Source organism: Manacus candei, unplaced genomic scaffold, assembly GCF_025592945.1.
Source record: "Manacus candei isolate 608988 ecotype Guabito, Panama unplaced genomic scaffold, ASM2559294v1 h1tg000119l, whole genome shotgun sequence".
Lineage (NCBI taxonomy): Eukaryota > Metazoa > Chordata > Aves > Passeriformes > Pipridae > Manacus > Manacus candei.
In genome coordinates this window covers 4,816,440-4,836,368 of record NW_026138167.1, presented here as the reverse complement: position 1 = coordinate 4,836,368, position 19,929 = coordinate 4,816,440, and the positions used below count along the sequence as shown (strand labels likewise).

At 58.0% G+C, this 19,929-nt stretch overlaps 2 protein-coding genes across 3 annotated transcripts in view; one reads left to right on the top strand and one right to left on the bottom strand.

Annotated features, from left to right (window-relative positions):
• CCDC33 (coiled-coil domain containing 33) overlaps window positions 1-9,768 on the top strand; it is a 41,258-nt gene extending 31,490 nt beyond the window's left edge. The window contains exons 13-22 of the mRNA XM_051770336.1: window positions 6,110-6,198; window positions 6,466-6,499; window positions 7,682-7,843; window positions 7,893-8,057; window positions 8,249-8,380; window positions 8,544-8,616; window positions 8,827-8,948; window positions 9,163-9,246; window positions 9,348-9,437; window positions 9,706-9,768. Coding sequence (XP_051626296.1) covers window positions 6,110-6,198; window positions 6,466-6,499; window positions 7,682-7,843; window positions 7,893-8,057; window positions 8,249-8,380; window positions 8,544-8,616; window positions 8,827-8,948; window positions 9,163-9,246; window positions 9,348-9,437; window positions 9,706-9,768 — 1,014 coding nt within the window. The remainder of the gene's footprint in view (window positions 1-6,109; window positions 6,199-6,465; window positions 6,500-7,681; window positions 7,844-7,892; window positions 8,058-8,248; window positions 8,381-8,543; window positions 8,617-8,826; window positions 8,949-9,162; window positions 9,247-9,347; window positions 9,438-9,705) is intronic.
• On the bottom strand, window positions 9,711-16,904 carry LOC127462030 (cholesterol side-chain cleavage enzyme, mitochondrial). Of its 2 annotated transcripts, XM_051770301.1 has the most exons (10): window positions 16,883-16,904; window positions 13,673-13,740; window positions 12,841-12,996; window positions 12,450-12,649; window positions 11,889-12,092; window positions 11,350-11,510; window positions 11,106-11,272; window positions 10,902-10,980; window positions 10,559-10,750; window positions 9,711-10,323 (listed from the first exon to the last, which is right to left on the bottom strand). In XM_051770301.1, exons 2-10 carry the CDS (start codon window positions 13,708-13,710, stop codon window positions 10,201-10,203), a joined length of 1,320 nt encoding a protein of 439 aa, XP_051626261.1. In that variant the 5' UTR covers window positions 13,711-13,740; window positions 16,883-16,904; the 3' UTR covers window positions 9,711-10,200. The 2 variants fall into 2 exon arrangements, with proteins under 2 accessions (XP_051626261.1, XP_051626260.1); XM_051770300.1 differs by lacking the exon at window positions 16,883-16,904 and having other exon boundaries at window positions 13,673-13,945.
• Between the last annotated feature and the right edge of the window lie 3,025 nt (window positions 16,905-19,929).

Here is a 19,929-nt window from a genome sequence, read left to right as displayed (position 1 = left end):
AAGTGTTCTGATGGAGAGGGGAGGGGGGGGGGCAAGGGGGTGAGGGATGTGAGGGGAGAAGGAGCTGTGGAAAAAGAGGATGCTGCAAGGGGTGAGGGTGCTGGGAGGGGACACTGGCATTCAAAGGATGAAGATGCTGCAAGGAAAAAGGATGGCACCCAGGGAGAAAGTGCAGCAAAGGGTGAAGGTGCCGTGGGCCCGAGGGTGCTGGGAGGGGTGAGGAGAAAGATGAGGATGCTGCAAGGAAAAAGGATGGTGCACTGGGAGAGGGTGCTGCAAGGGATAAGGGTGCTGTGAGGAAAGAAAAGGATGCGAAGGATGAGGATATTGCAAGGAAATAGGATGGGGCATGGGGAGAAGGTGCAGCAATGAATATGCTGCGAGGGGAGAGGGTGCTATGAGGGGTGACGGTGCTTCAAGGGGTGAAGATGCTGCAAGGGACAAGGATGCTGCAAGGGGAGAGGGGGATACGAAGGATGAGGATGCTGCAAGGAAAAAGAATGGTGCATGAGGAGAGGGAGCAGCAAGGTGTGAGGATGCTGCAAGGGGAGAGGGTTCTGTGAGGTGTGAGGATGCTGCAAGGGGAGAGGGGGATTTGAGGGATGCAGATGCTGCAAGGGGAAAGGCTGGTGCATGGGGAGTGGGTGCTGCAAGGGACAAGGGTGCTGTAAAGGGAAAGGGTGCTGTGAGGGAGAGGGGAATGGGATAGATGAGGATGCTCCAAGGAAAGAGGATGGTGCACGGGGAGAGGGTGCAGCAAGGTGTGAAGATGCTGCAAGGAGAGAGAGGGTAGGAAGGGGAGAGGGTGCTGTAGAGGGAAAGGGCAACGTGAGGGAAGAGGAGGATGTGAAGGATGAGGAGCCTGCAAGGGTAAAGGACAGTGAACCCCATCACCCCTGTGAAGGGAGAGAGTGCTGTGAGGGGTGAGGGGTGCTGGAAAGGGAGAGGGTGCTGTGAGGGGTGAGGGGACAGAGGGGTGCAAAAGATGAGGATGCTGCGAGGAAAAAGGATAATGCATAGGGAGAGGGTGCTGCACGGGGTGAAGGTGCTGTGAGGGCTGAGGGGAGACAGGGATGTGAAAGATGAGGATGCTGCAAGGGACGGTGCAAGAGGAGAAGGCACTGTGAGGGGTGAAGGTGCTGCAGGGGGTGTAGATGCTGCAGAGGCTGAGGAAGCTGCGCGGGACCAAGATGCTGCAGGGCCGAGGTTGCTGAGGGCGCAGGCGGCCGCCGGCCCGTGCGAGGCTCCAGCCCCATCTAGCGACAGCTCCGCCGGTCCCGGCTCCCCACCGGGGAGGGGACAACCCTCCACCGCGGATACCGCTCCTCTGGAGCTGGGATGCAACCGGTTGGGACGGAGATGCCTCGCTTTGCCCAGCCCGTGGATGCTCGGAGATGTTTGCCGGGAACTGGACACCCATGGGTGCCCCGGCAGCTACGGGCACGGGGCTCAGTGCCCGGCAGGCTGGTGGGTACAGGGGGGGGGGGATCCCCCAGCAGGATTAAACCAATTAATAAAACAGGCCCATAAGTGAGCTGATGTGACCCCAGAGGTCACCACCCTGGCACTGCCTCCAGGAACAGGGGCAGGGTAAAGGCATTTACAGCAGAAACCTGCCAGCCACCCCAAATCCATCTGCAATGTCACTGCTGGGCTGGGGGAGAGTAAAAGTAACGGGAAGAGCTGTTTTCTTGGGGAGAAGGTGGGATGGCGAGGACGGGGACAGAGGGACGTGGGTTTTGGAGGGCAGCAGAGGGTGCTGGAGAGGCAGGGACTCAAGGGTAAAGGGCTGGGGGAGGCTGAGTGTGGGCTGAAGGGGTTGAAAATGATCCAAGTGCCACAGTTATGTTGCATGAGGAAGTTTTTTTGGTAATCCAGGCCCTGGGCAAAGGTGGGCCTGCTTGGGTCTGGGTGGCTGAGGGTTTAGCTGTGTGGGGTAGGGACTGGGGACACCAGCACTGATCCAGAGCATGGAAGAAGAGAAAACTGTCTCCAAAATACCATTTTTATGTGCTTGGGGGTGCTTGCATTGGAACGTGTGGCACCCTTGTGTGTCCTGCTCCAACCCAGCCCAGCAGTGCTACTAAACCCTCAGTGAACCTGGCACAGAGGGACTCATCCATCCTTGTTTAGGGACTTCTCAGCCTTTCCTGGTCCTAGGGCACCTAAAAAGTGTGGGAATAGGGGAGAGCATTTAACTTGGGTCCCATGCATGGATTTTTGAAGGGATGCTGGGATAACTGTCTCTGTGGAGCTGCCTAGTGCTGCCCCATCTGGCACTGGGGACTTCTGGTGATATTTCTCCACTTCTTCACATCCCCGAGGTTTGTCTTAAAACACAAATGTGGATATTTTCCTAGGAGGAAAAAAACCCACAAGGACTCAGTGGGGATCCAGAATAACAGCTGGAATCTGTTTCCCTCATTTTTTTGATCTCAGGAGGGGGATTTTTTTAGGTCTGGCCCCCGTTTGTGGTCGTGGGTGAGCGGCAGCACTGGGGGATGCTCTGGTCCATGCTGGGAGGAGAGACCCAACCCAGGAGATTCTTTCCCACTGGGTACCATCAGGAGCAGGGACATCACTTTGGCTGTCCCCATCCCTCCTGAAAGTAGCAGGATGAGGGGGAACACTGTTTCTCGGGAGCCAGGAGCTGACTCAGCCGGCATTTGCTCTCAAAAGTTATCCCACCTGTTCCTACCTGCATATATTTTTTCCTTTTTTTTTTTGTCTTTCTTTTCTTTTTTTTTTTTTTTGTCTTCCTTTCATTTTCTTTGAGGAAAATAAACCAGCAGCGACTCACAGAGGACTCACAATCCCTGCTGGCGGCACAGCTGCTTCCTTGAGCCTTATCTTGAAGGAGCAGGCGGGAGGGTGGGAGCCCGCGGAGCAGTCTCCTCTCCGTGGAGCATCTCCCCTCCCCGAGCTACCCAGTGTAATCCAGAGGCTTTTATATCCTTGTAAAACATGGTATCAGCAGCCGGCAGCTGGGCCCGGAGCCGGAGAGCGATGGCAATCGCCCGCCCTAAACTCGTCCTCGAGGCTGGGGGGGGAGCAGAAGATGTGGTGTCTCTATTAAATGGGACGTGGCACAGATTAAGCAGTTTTCAATGCAATCCAATTAACTGCTAAATTGAATTGTAATGCTTTGCCTAATACACCCCCCCCAGCACGGCCCCCCCCCCGGTGCTTGGGAAGGGAGTTCAGCCTTGATTTGATCAGATAAAACCCCGTTTATTTGCTGCCTTTCACATCCTGCCGAGGTGTAAGGGGAGCAGCCGGGCTAAAATTCTCCCTATTTCCCCCGGGAATTGGAGTTCCCCAGGAAAACACTGTGATTTTAGAAGCAGAGGAGGAAAACCAACGTTTTCCCCCCAGATCTGGCCACCCAGATGTCCTGAGGGTGGTTTGGGTACCCAGGAACATCAGGGACCTGGGACCTGGCATCAGCCCCAGCCCCATCTATACCTGCATCCCAAGGGAATATGTGAGGTTGATGGGGGCAATGGGCAAAGCAAAAAGAGGCATCGCCATCTCCTGATGAGTTCATGAGCTTTTGTTACAGAAAAGAGGGGAAAACGGGATTTTTTTTTTCCCCTCTGATCTTCCTAAGCCACTGCAGTAATTTTTTTTTCTCCTCAGATATGTAAATCCGAGCTTATCCCATCTTCCTAACAATTAAGGAATTAGGCTTAATATTCATCCATGGATGTTTTATTTGTGGAGCTGGAGGGAGATTGTGCTGCAGCAGGGGGTGGGGGGCCGTCAGGGGCTCAAATGCCTCTGTGCTCACACGTGTAACAAGTTGTCCCATCCTCAGCCTTTCTCATGTCCTCTCCTCAGACAGGGACAGGGTCCACACATGCCATGTGGATGCAGAACCCTCTGGCACACCCTATTTTTGGCAATTTTTGGACCTTCCTGCCTCCTGCAGAGGTTTATTTCTAGCCCCCTCCCTGTGCTGCTCCATCTAGAGAGGAATTGATTCCAGCAGTCGAAGCTAATCGGATACATCAAAGCATCTTGGAGCAATTTGTTAAGTAAATATTAAAAAAAAACCCCAAACTTGGCCTAAGCAAATATGGGAAGGAGGGGGGTGGCATATCGGGTGATGAAAGGCTCCAAAGGCAGGAGAAGCTTCAGAGAAGCTCGGAAATGATGAGGAGGGGGAAAAAAAAAATATTAAAAAATAAATAACGAGAGCCAGGAGTTTCAAAGCTTCCATCATTTCAGAGGCGGATTCCCAGCCTTTCATCCCGGACCCCTGTGGGAAGGAGAGACGCAGCAGCAATCTCCGTAGGGATTTGAGATAGGAGATGTAGGGAAAAATGTCTTCAAATGCCTTTAACCCTGTCCCTGGGGTGATGCTGCCTGCCGGGATGGTGGGATTCTGAGCAGCGCTGGGCTGGGAATACAGGCTGGGGGAGCTTTTCCAGGCTCTGCAGGTGTAGTCTGAGCCTGGAAAAGCCATGGTGGAAGGCAGCCCAGGCAAGGCAAGTGCATTATTGATGGAGCAGATAATTGCACGCTTCCCACCATCTCCTTGATGAAAAATTGATGGCACGGGATGAGGGAGCGAAGGGCTCCACTGACTTACACCGGCCTCTTTGTTCCCTGACAAACCCCGGAGCAGAGGTGGATGTGGGATGCCACAGCAGGTGGGAGGCACAGGAGCCTCTGTGGGGACCCTGAAAAAGGGACAGGATGAGGGACAAGCTGGGACAGAGAATCCCATGCCTTAAAACACTTTAAATTCAGCCTCAGGACGGAAGTGGGGTTTGCTCAGCAAATTATCCAGCGAATTATTCCCAGGCCAAACTCCAAAGTGGAGCTGAAGCCTGATGCCACCCAGCACCTCCCAGACGTGTGTCCTCTGAAGTTAATTGAGTGTTTGAAACATCAGAGGAGCGTGCTGGGAAGGCAGAGCATTTCCATGCATGGAAATGAGGCGCTGTCATCACTGGAGCCACCCAGGAGCTCTGGGATCTGGTGGTGGCCTCCACCAAGTCACCCTCCTTGGCTCTGCACTGCTGGGAGCAGGGAATAAGGCAAAAAAACCACCCAAAATCAGGATGGGAATGAGAAGGGAGGGCTGGAAGCAGCGAGGGGCTGAGGTCTCCACAAGCTCTGATGGTTTTGGAAGCAACAATGAGCTGTTGAAGGGGAAGAGATGCGGATGTCCAGGGCACCTGTCTGCCTCTGGAATTCTCCCATTCTGGGTGCAGACGGGTGATTTTGGCCTCCCAGCTGCTCCAGGGAGGAGTTGCTAAGAGGCGAGCTGTGTTGTAGCAACAGCTGCCGGTGTGCTGGGAGCTCCATGCCACCTAAATCCTTTTACCAGTGGAAAGGGCCTGGGAAAACCAGCTTTTCCTCATGCTACAGCCCCCCGGCATCACCGCAAGTCCCCCGGCTGCAGCTCAGGCAGTGGTGCAGGAACACGAGGTTTGCCCGGGGGGGATTTGTTTGGGGCAGGAGGAGCCTGGCAACCTGCTGTGGGCAGGGCTGACTGTGGAAACGGGGTGCTGGGGGGACCAAGACACCCCAGGAGCGGGAAGGATGCTCTACTACAGACCCTTCTCCTCCACTGTGAGTGCTGGGAGCGGCAGGTGGGGATGGGGACGTTACCTGGTGTCACCAAGGGAGGGGAGGACCCAGAGATCCCTGTTACACCCCAGCAAGGGTGCCTGGCTCAACAGTCCTGCTGTGGAATGATGCTCATGGAGTTGCATCCACGTCTTACATGTAGCGGTGGCACTTGGGGACGTGGTTTAGTGCTGGTCTTGGCAGTGCTGGGTGAATGGACTTGATGGTCTTAAATGATTCCATGATACAAAATCAGGAGTTTCTGAGTAATTCCATCCTCAGAAGAAGGTCTCCCAGCCCCCTGGCTGTATCCAAGCCCCAAAGCGGGATGCTTGGAGCATCACAGCCAGTCATTCCAGAGGTTTTGGGGCAGAGCTGGACCCTGATCCCAAAGCAACAACGGCAAAGGTGTTTTGCTCCAGATGAAAGCCTGGAGAGCTGCTCCCAGCTATGGGAAAGGGGATGAAGGAGCTTGTTCCTCCCCAGCCTGCTCCTCATCCTCACCCTCTGCCCTGATGTCTCCTGCCAGCTCCATCGAGATGACATGTCCCTCCCGGCAGTTGATGCCGTGGCCAGTATCCTGCCTGGAAAGCAGCCATTCCCACATGGAGAGCAGAGGTACGGGGACTGCTGTGGGTTTGGCTCCTTCTTCTTATCCTCCTTGGGGTGATTTCATCCTTCCTCCACTCTCCCCATATTTTTCCCAGTAGCTTCTCCTCCTGCCCCAGTGCTGCAGATCTTACTCCTCATCTCCTCCAGCCTCCCACCCTTCATGCACTCCCATCCCTCCCAGCACCCCAAACAGGCTCCTGTCTCCTACAGAGAGTTCCTTGGCCAGGGTTTTGCTGGTGTTTCACAGTGTCCCCCCTGCTCTTGGCTCTGCAGGTCCCAGGAGAAATTTGGAGATCGCCAGGAGCTGGTGAGTGCCAGGGAGACGGCAGGAGCAGGGACAGTGGGGACACTGCAGAGGAAAAGCAGTGTCCCCAAGGTTGGTCCTGGCTCCCAAAGCCAGTGAAGGTCTGGGAGGGGGTGGGGGGCAGCCCTTGAGCTTGGCTGGAGGGACCTTTACCTTGGGAACAAACCAAAACCTGGATGAAACCGCTCCTGGGCAGATGGGGAGGAAGGAGCAGAGCCTCTGGCTGCACCTGCCTCCCTTTCCCCCCTTCCCAAGGCTACGTGATGCTGCTGCAGCCCCTCCCCACGCCCTGGCCCCCCCACGGGCCACTGGCCAAGGCCATTCCCAAGGCTGGGAGCAGGGGGCCCAGGGGAGCTGGAGGCACACAGCTCCCTCTGGCCAAGGTCCCTGCTGTCAGGATCCTCCCAGCGTGGCAGAGAGGGGTATCAGCCTAAAAAGATAAAAATCCACAGGGAATTTTATCCCCCCAGCACCACCTGGCATCATCTTTATGTTATTCTTCACCCCATCCCTTCTTTCAAAGACCTGCAAAGCCCTGAAAGGCTCAGAGCTTGGGGATGACTCCCAGATCCAGCACTGCTCCACCCCACATCCTTGGGAGATTTCCCCAAGGGGGTTGTAGGAAAAGATGGGGAAATGGAGGAGGGGTCTGTTGGGTGGAAGGAGAGGTGGGTGGATGGAGAGGAGAAGGTTTGGAAGGACAGAATGGATGGCTGGACAGATGGATGGATGGATGGATGGAGAAGAGAAGGATTAATACATGAACGTGTGGATGGATGGATGGATGGATGGATGGATGGATGGATGGATGGATGGATGGGAAAAAGAATAATAGATGGCTAGAGAAGTGAAGGACAAGTGGCTGGAGAGGGATGCATGGAGATGAGAAGAATGAATGTATGAATGCATGGATGGATAGATGGATGGGGAAGAGAAGGATGGATGGGGAAGAGAAAAGAAGGATTGACACATGAATGGATGGATGGATGGACAAATGGGAAAGAGAAGGATGGATGGAAGAGGTAGAGAAGGATGGATGGTGTCAAGAGGAGTGGAAAATCTGGATGTTCCTTAGCTCTCCACGGTGGGTCTGACCCTCAAGCCACATATCCCGAGCTGATCCCTTGGATCTGGGGACAGCCCTGGCTGCCATGGGGTGCCAGCAGCTCTGCTCTGGGCTGGCAGGATGTGGGCAGCTACCGCCTGGCACTGAAGCGGATGGCAGGGGACCTCCTGTCCCTGCGCCGGCACGTCACCAGCCTGGAGGTGGAGAACGGGCACCTGCGGGGCAGCCTGGCCTCGCAGCAGGAGCTGGGCCAGGCTCTGCTCCACGACACCGACCTGCACGTCATGACCCGGGAGGAGCTGCTGGACAGGCTCGGTGTGTGGCGGGGAGGGGGCAGGTGGGAACTGGGGAACCTCCTCCCCGGTCCCCTGGCCGGGTGACAAGGATGTGGCATGGGGTCTTGCAGCCACCCTCAAGCACCAGCTGGTGGCCAGCACAGCAGAGATGAGGAGACTGAAGGATCGTGTCCAGCAGCTGCAGAATGAGCTGATCCGGGTATGGATGTGAGCAGGGGCTGCCTGGGGGATGGAGTGGGCTGGAAAAGCAGGGGAGCAGCGGGGCCCCCCAGAGCCCAGCAAGTGCCTGAGAGCCCCAGGACCCCTCCAGGAGGTTCTCCCAGGTGATGCCTCAAGGCTTGAGGCTCAGCACAGAGCTCCCTGGGGGAATTTCCTCTTCCTCCCTCGCAGAAAAATGACCGGGAGAAGGAGCTGGTGCTGCTCCAGCGAGCCCACCGGCTGCAGCAAGCCATGCTGAGGAGGTGCCAGGATAAGGTGGCCAAGGCAAAGGGCTTGGAGGAGACTGTGCAGCAGCAGGAGAAGGTGAGCCACGGGGCATTAGGTTGGGGTGAGAAGGACAGACTGGAGGGCACAAGGCTCTGTGGAACAGAGGGGACCCTCTGTCCCATCTGGCTCCTCCATGAGATGATCATCACAGCCTGGCATTGGGCTGGTGACGTGGAGACAGCTCTGCCCTCTCCCACAGGTTATCCAGGTGATGGAGCGGGTGCTGCAGGAGAAACTCGCCAGGGCAGGCAGAGGCACGGAAAAGCCGGCAGGTGGGTGCAAGAGGGAATGAGGACTCTGGGGGGGTCCCGTACCCAGCTGCTGGGCTCCCTGGGATGATCCATGGTGGGGGATCAGTCGGTCCTGAGCCCCCCAGCACACATTCCTGGGCATGGGAGAGGCAAGGGCTTGCTCTAGCCCCCATCCCTGCACGGGGAGGGGCGCAGGACACGTCCCAGTGTCCCCCCCACGCCATCCCCCAGGTGAAGCCCTCTCCGGGGAGATGCACACCGCGCTGCTGGCCGACAACCGCCGGCTGCGGGAGGAGCTGGCGAGGGCCGCCCACCCCGCAGCCCCCATCGCCCCGCGGCCCCCAGCCCTGCCGGTGAGACTGGGGGAGGGCACAGGATTGGGGAGGGGGCAGAGCCGTGGCACCTCAGAAAGCACTACCGGAGGGTCGCCTGGGGGCATCACCTGGCTGGCATCTCCGGCTCCGTGGGGCAATAGCCACCCCACGGCTCGCCCCCGCCGGGAGCAGCGGGAGAGAGCAGGGGAATCCAGCACGGCCGTTCCCGCTCCAGCTCACCCCGTGCCCACAGGGTGTTTTGGGGGGCACGGAGAAGCTGTCTCTGCTGGCCAGGCTGGAGGAGGCGCAAGCCCGCGGGCGGGTGCTGGACAGGCAGGTGGGCATCACCCCTCTGCACCTCACTTGATGCTGGGGGGCTTGGAGTGTCTCTGGCCCCCATTTTCTGGGGAGAGCCAGCCTGTTTTGGGTCTGTCCCAGCTGGAGAAGGCAGCGAGGAAGTGGGGCCGGGAGAAGCAGGAGCTCGGAACTCGTCTGCTGGAGCAGGAGAACGGCTTCCCCCACCCTTCGGTGAGCACACAGGGGGGACCAAGGACACCCCTCACGGGAGCTGCCAGCAGGAAGGATCGGGACTCAGAGCCACCCCTATGTGCTCTTGGACAGTCTGAGGGAGGGGTGCGGGGGGTGGTCTCCATGCCCACCCTCACACTGGGGGGAATCTGGGGCTCTCAGAATCCCAGAATGCTCCCCTGCCAACCCAGAGCCCTCTCACCTGATGCCCCCCAGAGGGCGAGGCTGCATTTACAGCTCCCCAAGACCTTTTCCTGTCCCTCAGCAGAACCTGATTGCAATGTCCACGGCCTCCCGGAGAAGACCCCACATTCTGCCCCCCCTGCCCTGACCCGCGCCCGCTGAGAGAGACGGAGAGACGCACTGCTGGCAGGAAGAAGCCGGTGCTTTTTCATGGGATGCGATGACAGAGGAAATGAGAGGCAAAGCAGAACGTTGGAAGGGGTCGGAGGAGCTCGGCCGCAGTCCCTGGTGCGGTTCCCAGGGAGCCCCGAGCAGCTGGAGGGTGCAGCAGCACCAACCCACCCTCCCACCCCGCACTCCCTTGGGGTGGCTTCAGTTTATCTCCCCCGTGGCGTAAGCGTAGCCTTGAGCCAAGGCAGAGATGCAGCAAGCCAAGGCTGCGGCCCTGAAAGTGTCCCAGACGTCCCCCAGATCCCATCCCCAGGCTGGAGGCTGGCTGGAAGGAGCCGAAAGTGCCTGTTGGGATGTGGGAGATGTCCCGAAATGGGGACGGGCTGGGTGTCACCCGGGAGCAGGCTCGTCACGCCCGGGACTCAAGCGGCCGTAAGGTCAAGTAGATGGGTTTGTCTGGGATAAGAATGAGATCAAACTTGGTCCCAATTTCCACTGCTCTCATGGTTTCAATCTTGAAGTTCTCCAGGATCTGGAATGAAAGAGAACAGAGCAGATGGGTTGGATAGGGCTTGGAGCAACCTGGTCTAGCAGAAGGGGTCCCTGCCCATGGCAGGGAGTTGGAATGAGATTATCCTTAAGATTCCTACCAACCCAAACCATTCTGTGATTACACAGAAAACTCCGGAGGTAGCAACACCCACGTGCCACTTCCCTGATCCCTCCCAGTGGCAAGTCCCCGGTGTCCCCAGCAGCAGGATGCTCACCTGCATGAGGAAGAGCTGCATCTCCAGCTCAGCGATCCGGCGCCCCAGGCACTGCCGTGGTCCAAACCCAAAACTCAGTCCCTGGAAGTGCTTGGGGCCAGCTGCCAGCCAGCGCTGGGGCCTGAACTGCTCTGGCTTGGGAAAGACCTCAGGATCCCGGCCCATGGCGTAGAGACCGACCTGCACCAGCGTCTGTAGGGAGGGATCAGCCCCGTGGGTCTGGGCTCTCCACGTGGCTTTGCTGGGGTGCAGGGATGGCATCCAGCCCTCCAGCTGCTCCCCCCATGTCACCCAGGTCCCACAACCCCGTCAGGGTGAGGAGGGACCCGGTGGCCATGCTTACCTTGGGGGGGATGCAGTAGTCCTGGAGGATGACCTCTTGAGTAGTGTACCTCTGCAGGGTCACGGCCACAGGGTGCAGCCTGGGGAGACAAGTGCCAAACATCTCCTCCTGGGAACAGCCTGTCCTGCCCACATTCCCCTTCGATTCGTGACGGTTCAGGGAGGGAAGGGGCTGGGGGTGTTTTTCAGTGGGGCTCCTCCTCACCTGAGCGTCTCTTTGATGGCAGCTTTGAGCAGCCGGATGGTTTTCAGCATCTTCACCCTGTCCCCTGCCGCCTCACGCTTGGCAGCCAGCACCTCTGCCCGCAGCTGCTCCTGGACCCCCGGGGCCCGTGCCAGCTCGAACATGGCCCACTGCAGCGTCATGGAGGTCTGGGGCAGGGCAGGGGAGCAAGGCTCAGCACCAGCCAGGACCTGCACCCTGCCCAGCCACCCTGCCCGCTCCATACCGTGTCCACCCCGCCCGCCATCATCTCGGTGACACTGGCCCTGATGTCATCCAAGGGCAGCTTGTCCCGCATGATGAGGTTGCAGAGGATGCCCATGTACTCCTTGGTGCTCTTGCGTTGCAGCCGTAGGTCCCGGTAGACATTTTGGATGCATTTGTCCGCTGAGGAGACACGGAGGCATGGCATGGTCTTCCTCCCCCAAGGAATGGTGGAGGAGGAAGGGACCTCAGGACATTGCTGCCCCAGGGGGAGATAGCCTGCAGGAGGGTTATCCCAGGTGCCCAAAGATATCTGAGGCCACAAGCCCCTCTGGGAGAGCTGCTCCCCTCAACATGCTGCCCGTCATCTGCCCTTCATCACTCCTGGATGATTCCCCTCAGCTCCATCCCACAAGCTCCAGATGTGGAAACCCTACCTGGCCTTGGTGATTGGACCCAGGAGAACGTCTCCAGAGTGGTGACATGGGGCTGCACTATGGAGCCAAGCCCTCAAAGGGACCTTGGATGACAAAGGGAGGTGCAGGCAGGAGGAACACTCACCCTGGGAGAAGATTGCATCCCAGGCCTGGACGTGGTCCCGCCACGTCTTGGTGTTGAGGTGGCGGAGGAGGGCGGGTGGCAGGTAGAGCATGGGTGATGTGGTGTGGAACATCAGGCTCACGGCATCGATGAAACGCTGCGCGTCGGGGTCCACGAAGTCCTGCAGCAGCCCCAGGCGCTCCCCGTACAGCACATGGCACACGGCTGCAAGGACAGCACCCGTGAGGGGGCCCATCCCCATCCCCTTCCACCATCCCACGGCCAGCTCCAGCCTTTCCAAGGCCTGGCTTGGCCTCCTGTTTGCTCAGGATCATGAGGGGTTGGTTTGAGTAGGGTTGGCCACCGGTTGATGACCAGTAAATGATAAAAGAGTGTTTTATCAAGTACTGAGTTGTTCTCTTGTCTAGAGAGAGGACATCCTGCCTGGAGAGAGGACACTACCCTACACCCTTCGGCCTTGGGAGAGACGCTGGTTGGCCCATCTCTGAGGATGAAGCTTGGGGAAAAGGGTGGGTTTTTTGTGGGGACACAGGCTTTGAGGCTCATGCCCCTGACACTCACACTCCAGAGCGAAGCGGAAGAGCTCGTGGGTGAAGTCAGCCGTCCAGTGCTCCCGGCCACTCTTCTCCACCTGGGCTCTTGCCCGCCGGATAAAATCCTCACCCACCTGGCTCAGCAGAGGCACAAACCCCTCCACCACCTGTGGCGACAGCACCTCCTTGTTCAGCATCAGGCGGTCCGAGCGCCAGGCCTCCCCCGTCCTGCGGGACACCAAAGTGGGGGTCAGAGGTGTCCCACTCACCCAGGGGATGCCACTCCCCAAAGCCCAGGACCAGCCAATGTCCCCATCACCCTCCTGATGCTCCAACTTCTCCCCAGCCCTTGTGCCGGGGCAATGGCAATAGGACCTGGTAGCCCCATTTTGAGGGCATCCCCTGGCCCCCTGACTCACTTGAGGAGCACACCATAGGGCTTGTTGCGGAAGTCACGATATGCCACCCAGGGGGGGACACTGAAGCGCTCTGGCAGTGTCCCCTCTGCCTGGAAGAGGGTGGCGGCGTCCCGGGGGCTGATGATGTTCACACTCTCATAGACACCCAGCTTCTCCCTGACGGGGTGAAGAGGGGGGTCAGCCCTGCACTCTGAACCTCAGCAACCCCAAATCAACCCCCCGCCCCCTTGCATGCCCTAAAATCCTGCTGGAAGGTCCTGTCCTGGGGAATGCAGGGGCTCAGCACCAGGATCGGGCCCTCAGGACTCAGGTGGGAATAGAGAGTGGTGCTGAAATCAAATCCCCAAACCTTCCTTCTCAGATCCAGACCCTGTGGAGATCAGGGAGGGTAAAATCCTCTCCAGCTCCACCATTCCATCCTCCCGATATTCTGCATCCACAAGGCACTGCCGCCTGGTCCCTGCCTCCTCCTAGGGCACAGGGTCTGTCCCTTCCCACCCCAGGTTTCCGGTCCCCTCCCAAGGACCTGTCCCTTCCTGCCTCCCGTTCCCTGTGCTCTCCCATGGCACAGGGTATGTCCCCTCCTGACTCCCTTTCCCTGTTCACCCCAGGGCACCAGTTCTGTCTCCTGCTACCCCCCTCTCGCCCATCACTGTGGCATCAAGCCTAGTCATCACATGGCAAGCCAGGCTCCTCCAGCAGCTCAGTCACATATTCCCCCCTCCCTCGCCCTGAGCAGAGCTGGGAATAGCAGCATCATCCCGGTCTGGAAAAGCCACAGGGGTTGGGGAGCAGGGTGAGAGAGACAAGGGGGGGCCAGATGCCACCTCACCTGTAAATGGGCCCGAACTGCTGGAACTTGCGAGCCATGATGTGGTGGACGTTGTTCAAGCCGCCCTCCTGCCAGAAGCGGTACAGGTTGAGCCAGCCGGCTCGCCACTCCCCCGGCAGCTGGTTGAAGGGCCGGGGAGTTGAGGGGGTGGAGGCGGCAGCCCCCCCAAGCCGGTGGCACCCCCCTGCTGGGACAGGGGGGCATCCCCGCAAGGCGCCGGGTTTGGGCGCAGCACGGGCGAGCATGGGAGCGGGCGGCAGAGAGGGAAGGGTGGCCTGGAGCGGGCGGTGGAGAGGGGAGGGTGTCCTCGCTCTTATCCCCGCTCAAGGAGAGGTGCTCTCGCCCGCCTCCCGATGAGTCACGGCCCCCCTGGGGCCGGGGACAGACGGACACTGGGGCATGGGGCAGCGCCAAGGGGTTGGCAGAGCATCGTCCCCTCCCAGCCTTGCCATGGTAGGGTGTGACAGGTGACACGCTGACCTTGAGCGGCAAGGGGGGACCACGGGTGACACTGGCAAGTGGCCTGTGTCACCCCACTAAAGGCGGGTTCTGCTGCCAGCACTGACAATGAAAACTCGGCTGCCAAGGAGAGAAATGGTTTATCTGCCAAATAAATGATAAAAACGATCTAGGGGACAAAATAGTGGCAGTTAAACGTAATAAAGGTCACATCAGCCCAGCAGGGAACAGCCTTGGGGACCCCTAGCCAGGGTCACCCCAGGAGGGGACAGCCTTGTGGACTCCTGAACATTGCTGGGGGTGTCTCACCTCCACCCTCCCCAGGACAGGGAGTGCTGGGGGAGACACATCCCCACTTCCAAGGCTCCTTCCAGGAGGGAAAGGCTTTTTGGGGTGTCCTGAGCCACGGACAAAGGCTGCAGCACCCGAGGATGGTGGCAGAGTCCCTTGTCCCCAGGCACAGCAACAGCCACTGGCAATGGCGAGGTGGGGGAGATAATGGGATGGGCTCTACTGAGGGGTCCCTGAGACATCTCTTTGGGGTGTCCCCCGGGTCTCTGGAGTGTCCCTGGAAGGGACCGGGAGCGGGACAAGTGGCGGGATGTTCGGGGCCGGGGATGCTGAGCCGGGCTCAGTGGCGGATGCGACAACGGCGGCGGCCACCGGGAGGCGCGCCTGGCCCGTCAGTGGCACCGCACGGGGACAGCGCCGACCGTGCCCCCCTCCCCGGCACCTGAGGCCTGTCCCCTGCCAGGGCACGGAAGCTGTCCCCTCCTGCCCCCCACTCCCTGTCCCCTCCCAGGAAACAGGGTCTGTCACCTCCTGCCCCATGAGTCCTGTCCTTTCCCAGGCCACAAGATCTGTCCCTTTCTGCCCCAGAGTCCCTGTCCACTTCTAGAGTAGAGGGTCTGCCACCTCCTGCCTCAAGTTCTTGGTTGCCTCCTGCCCCACAGTCCCATTTCCCTCCCAGGGCACAGGATCTGTTCCCTCCTGCCCCATGGTCCCTCTCCCTCCCAGAGTACAGGGTCTGTCCCCTCCTGCCCCAGGTTTTTGGTCCCCTCCCTGGGAGCAAGATCTGTCCCTTCCTGCCCTAGGGTCCCTATCCTCTCCCAGGGCATCAGCTCTGTATCCCCTGCCCCACAATACCTGTCTCTGCTCATAGCACCAGGATCTGTTCCCTTCTACCCCACAGTCCCTGTCCCCTCCCAGAAAACAGGATCTGTCTCCTCTGGCCCCAGAGTCCCTGTCCCACTCCAGCCCCAGGTTTCTGGTCTCCTCCCAGGGAATAGAATCTGTCCTTCCTTGCTCCAGGGTATCTGTCCCCTCTCAGGGAGCAGGATCTGTCCCCTCCTGCCCCATGGTCCCTGTCCCCTCATGTACCAGGCCCCATTGCTTATCCCAGCATGAAAACACCAACTGGTTGCATGTGCACCCCAGAGCAGTCCCACAGCCCAGAGACATGATGGCACAGTGTTACTCCCCGTCCTTCCCCCCTGCACTGTCACTGTCCTGGGTGGGACCTGCTGCCTCCCCTCCAGACATGGTCAGGGCCCAAGGGACACGGAGGGACACAGAGGGACACACTGCCACACGCTGAGCTCTGCCCTGTCAGCCACTGCCTCCAGCCCCGAGGTCACAGCCCCCATCACACTCTGTCACCTCTGCACCCCCCTTTCCACCACCTCCCCAGAGCATGGGGACAACTCCTGGGCTCCTTCGCCCGATACCTGTCCCCTGCACGATTAAGGGGTCTCACACACATTCTCCATGGGAATTCTCAGGGCCCTTCTTACCCTGAGCCCCCTACCCTGGCAGGGCTCCGAATTTTGGCGGCGCCTCTGCCGAGGTGTTACCGCTCCTGCAGCACAACGGAACCGCGACCGTTCGTGTCCCCTCACGGAACAACCCACCGGGCACCTGGGGGGCTCTGATGGGAACTGGGGGGGTGGGCAGGAAGCTGTTCACGGACTGCGAACACCCACAGCAACACCCTGTCCCCAGCCATGGCAGCGGGGACGGGACTCGGAGCACAGCGGCTCCATCCGTGACAGCAAAGCGGCACCGCGTGGATGGAGGCGGCGCTTCCCCCGCCCCCGCGGGCAGCCCACGGTACCCGCCTGACTCGGGTGTATCCCTGCTATTTTGGGATGAGCGAAACAGAGAGTCTCACCCCTCCCCAGTGGCCTTCTCCTTATGCCACCCACACTGGGGACAAGAAGGGCCCCCCCAGGTGTGGTTTCGTCCCGCGGGGAGGTGACACCGTGGGTGTCGTGGGCTTTCGCTTTCCACCCGTGGGGTTTTCCTGACGTGTCACCTCTGGAGTAAGCAGGTGACTCACCACCTTCACACCTTCCCCTGGTAAACAACCCCCCTCCAGGAGGCCATTGAGACCCCCTTGGCTCTGCCCCACAACCCCAGATCCAATCAAACCCCAACCTCTCTGGAAAATCCCCCTCCTCAGCCTCATCTGTCAGAAACCCAGGGCTGGGAATGCCACAGCTGCAGTGATTTACGGTAGAGAAGAGGTTTTGGTGGAGCAGCTCATCCCTGTGGCATCTCTGCCCCCCCCCCCCCAGAGCCAGTGGGAATAGGCTGGGATGGGTCTGACTTCAGGCAGCGTGATGCAGGAAGTGGATCTGTTTTGAAGGGAAAATAAAGGGACAGTGTAACATCGCTGGGATGGAGAGCGGAGCACAGCAGAGTGAAATCCATCTGGGAAAAGGGCATGGAGCTGCTGCTTTGCTTTCTTACCTTAAAAATATACCCTGCATTCCCTCATGGACCATCCTGTTTGGCTCCCCGCTGCTCACACCCATCCCGTGGGAAGGATGGTGGTTTTCATGTATTTCCCAACAATTTCTTCTCTTTTCGGCAGTGATTTCATCCTGGGGGTCTTCCCTGCTCTCCCACGAGTGAATTCATTCATTGCAAGCTTTCAGCTCCTGCCTACAAACAGGTACTTGGGAAAATTCCAGCAGTAAAACTGCTGCCCAGAAACCCCCTGTGATTCAATCTGGGGCTGGAAGGGAGGGAGGGAAACTCATTTCATAATATTATGTTGAAAAAGAGAAACTTTCAGTTGCAAACAGACTGCAACTGTGACCAAGCAGTTCTTGCTGGAGGGTTTTCCCTGGGAGCAGAGAGAAGGGGGTGACCAGGCACGTGGTCATCATCCCCCACAGCATCCCTGAGGCACTGGTGATGCTTAAGGAGCTGCCAGAGCATCCAGAGGATGGAGCCATCCAGGACAAGCTTTAAAGTCAAACAGGAACAAGCCTACCTCGTTTTCATTCTCCTGCTTCATTAAACTGAATCTCTTACTAATTTATTGCTTGCAATCCCAGACCTAAAAATTGCTGGGCTGATGCCTGGTTTTTGGGGTCTCCATCCAGCTGGGATGGGGTATCCCACCCTGATGGGATGCATTCTTCAGTCAGGATCATCCCCCAGGGACGTTGGAGTGGAAATTCACAGCTCCAAAGGGAAAGCATTTGTGTGTGTAGCTGTGGGGAGGAGGAACATGGCAACTGGGAGGAAGGATGATCCCGTGTTTAACTTCCTCCAGCTTCTCCTGGGTCATGTCATTTTTAGTAAACGGCTGGATTTCCCACTTGGCCAGCCCTGATCCACCTCAGCAGAGTAGCATCACCCACACCTTGTCCTCCGTGTCCCAGCGTGGGCCACAGAACAGACACCTGTCCAAGGCTGGTTAAATCCTGAGAGCCTTGGGAAAATGGGAGAAGAGCCACAGAGCAGCAAATAACCCCTACAAATAGAGCTGTCACACCACTGACTGGGAAAACAGGTTGGACAAGGGGTGAAGGCAGCTGGGATCGAGCCAAGTGGGTGGCACAGTTTCAGGCATCTGATCTAGACATGTGAATTCCCTGGATAGAGCCATAAATACATTCATCCTCTTTTATGGGAGGATGGAAGGTGTGGCCATGATGCAGCAGCACCTCTTCATCTGGGTCTTGTAAACCCAGGGGTGGCTGTTAAGGTATCCTGATTCCAGGCTCCAGAAGGTCCTTCTGGGGTGGCTGTGTACCCCCATCCCACCAGGAAAAGCTTCCCAGTGGGGTGCTATGGCTAGAGACACCATCTCAGCAGTGCATCCACTGGGTGCTACTATGGGATTTCCCACGAGCTCTGGCCTCTGATGCAGAGGGATACAGGATTTCCTGGGACTATTGTCCTTCACAGCAAACCCTCCTCCTGGAGCAGTCTCTGGTGAGGTTGGAGGCAGAAATACCCCAAAAAAAATGATGCTGGGAAAAAACTAAATGCTTGTGGCTTTTGTTTGAGGGGTACAGCCGTTCCCACTCTGCCTGTGCCAGAAGAAGCCCAGAGAAGCTGCTGGAATACCTGACCTTCCTGTGCGTGCCTGCTCCAGTGAAAACACAGATCCCAAAATAACTCCTCAAACAATGTGGCCATAGTTGGGGTGAGGGCGGTGACGTTCCGGCTTTTCCCTCCAGCAGCCCCGAAGCCACAATAAATCCTGATGCCTGTGTTTGCTCCCGGGTTTTGCCTCATTGTATTTAAGGAAACAGCCAGCGGGTGGTGGAAATGTATCCCAGAATAAAACACAGCCCAAAGGCTTCGAGTTTTCCTGCTTTTCTCAGGGAATTTAGCAAAAGGGTCCATGTTTTGTCCTGACTGTTCCCAAGGAGTGGGGGATGGAAACCTGCTAGGGATGGAGATGCTGCTGCAGCCCCTGTGTGTGTCCGTGAGTCTCCCTGTCATCCAGGGATCCCAGGTTGTCCCCGTGGTGCTTGATCCTGTGCTCTCACCTCACTTCCAACCCACTCCGAAGGGGCTCAGGATCACCTCCATGCACTGCTCCCAGCCCTCTTGCCCAGGGTTTTAGTGAGGGAGTTCAGAGCTTTGAATTTTCGTTGGCATCAACAGAGCTGGGAATGCAAACAGCTTGGTGTCCATATACAGCACCCCAAAAATATGTCTGGGTGCTGGGTTCGTCACCGTTCCCGTCCCGGGCGAGCTCCCCACCTCCTCCCATGGCAGAGAGGGGGCTGCCAAAAATCACACTTCTTGTTTTAGCTCTGCTGAAACCCGCTGCCTTTCGGGCTCGTTTCTCCTCCTTTACGTCAAGCTGCCGCATATGCTGCCGGCGCCAGCGGGAAGTTTTCTGCCAAAGGCAGTGCTAAGGAAGAAAGGAGGCAGAGGAGGGTTTCGCTTTTGGCTGCCAAACTCCCCTTCTGCAGATCAGGGACCTGCAAAACCTCCTGCACAAATCCTGGGGGACAAGGGTGCCTGTCGGTGCCACTCCTGTGTCCCCACCACCTCTGAGGCTTTGCAGACACATTGCTGCAAAACGGGGCTGGAGCTCAGGACCCAGCCACCCATCCCTGAATATTTTCCAGCAGAAGTGCTAAGAATAGCACACAGAAAGGCAGTTGGGCACGGATTGGGGTGAAGCCATGACACTCTAAAAGCCCTGCGCCAGGTCTGCCTTTGTGCCGAGGTGCTTTGATGGAGGATTTGAAAGAGAGAGGGAAGGTATTGTTCTCTCTTGCTTTTGTTGGCACCTTTTAAAAGCTTGAATTCCTGTTCTCTGCTTCCCTCCAGCCCAAGCCTGGCCTTTTTCCCCCTGCAATAAGCTCATTTTCCCCCAAAACCAGCTAAAAAGCAGGAGCACCATAAGCAGAAGGTGATGGGATGGTTACATACCCGTGAGGACCATCACTATTTCCATTCCTCATTTTCCATGGGTGCTGCTCACACCCCTTTTTGGATTTTCCGGTGGGAATTTGCCCAGCTTCTCACTCCAGAAGGTA

Excerpts from the sequence above, each read along its gene's own strand:
- LOC127462030 (XM_051770300.1), bottom strand. The coding sequence starts at position 13,917 with ATGCTCGCCCGTGCTGCGCCCAAACCCGGCGCCTTGCGGGGATGCCCC. Across the intron at positions 12,997-13,672 it reads CAGTTCGGGCCCATTTACAG|GGAGAAGCTGGGTGTCTATG; the intron begins GTGAGGTGGCAT and ends TCACCCCGTCAG. Across the intron at positions 10,751-10,901 it reads ACTACTGCATCCCCCCCAAG|ACGCTGGTGCAGGTCGGTCT; the intron begins GTAAGCATGGCC and ends CCCTCCCTACAG.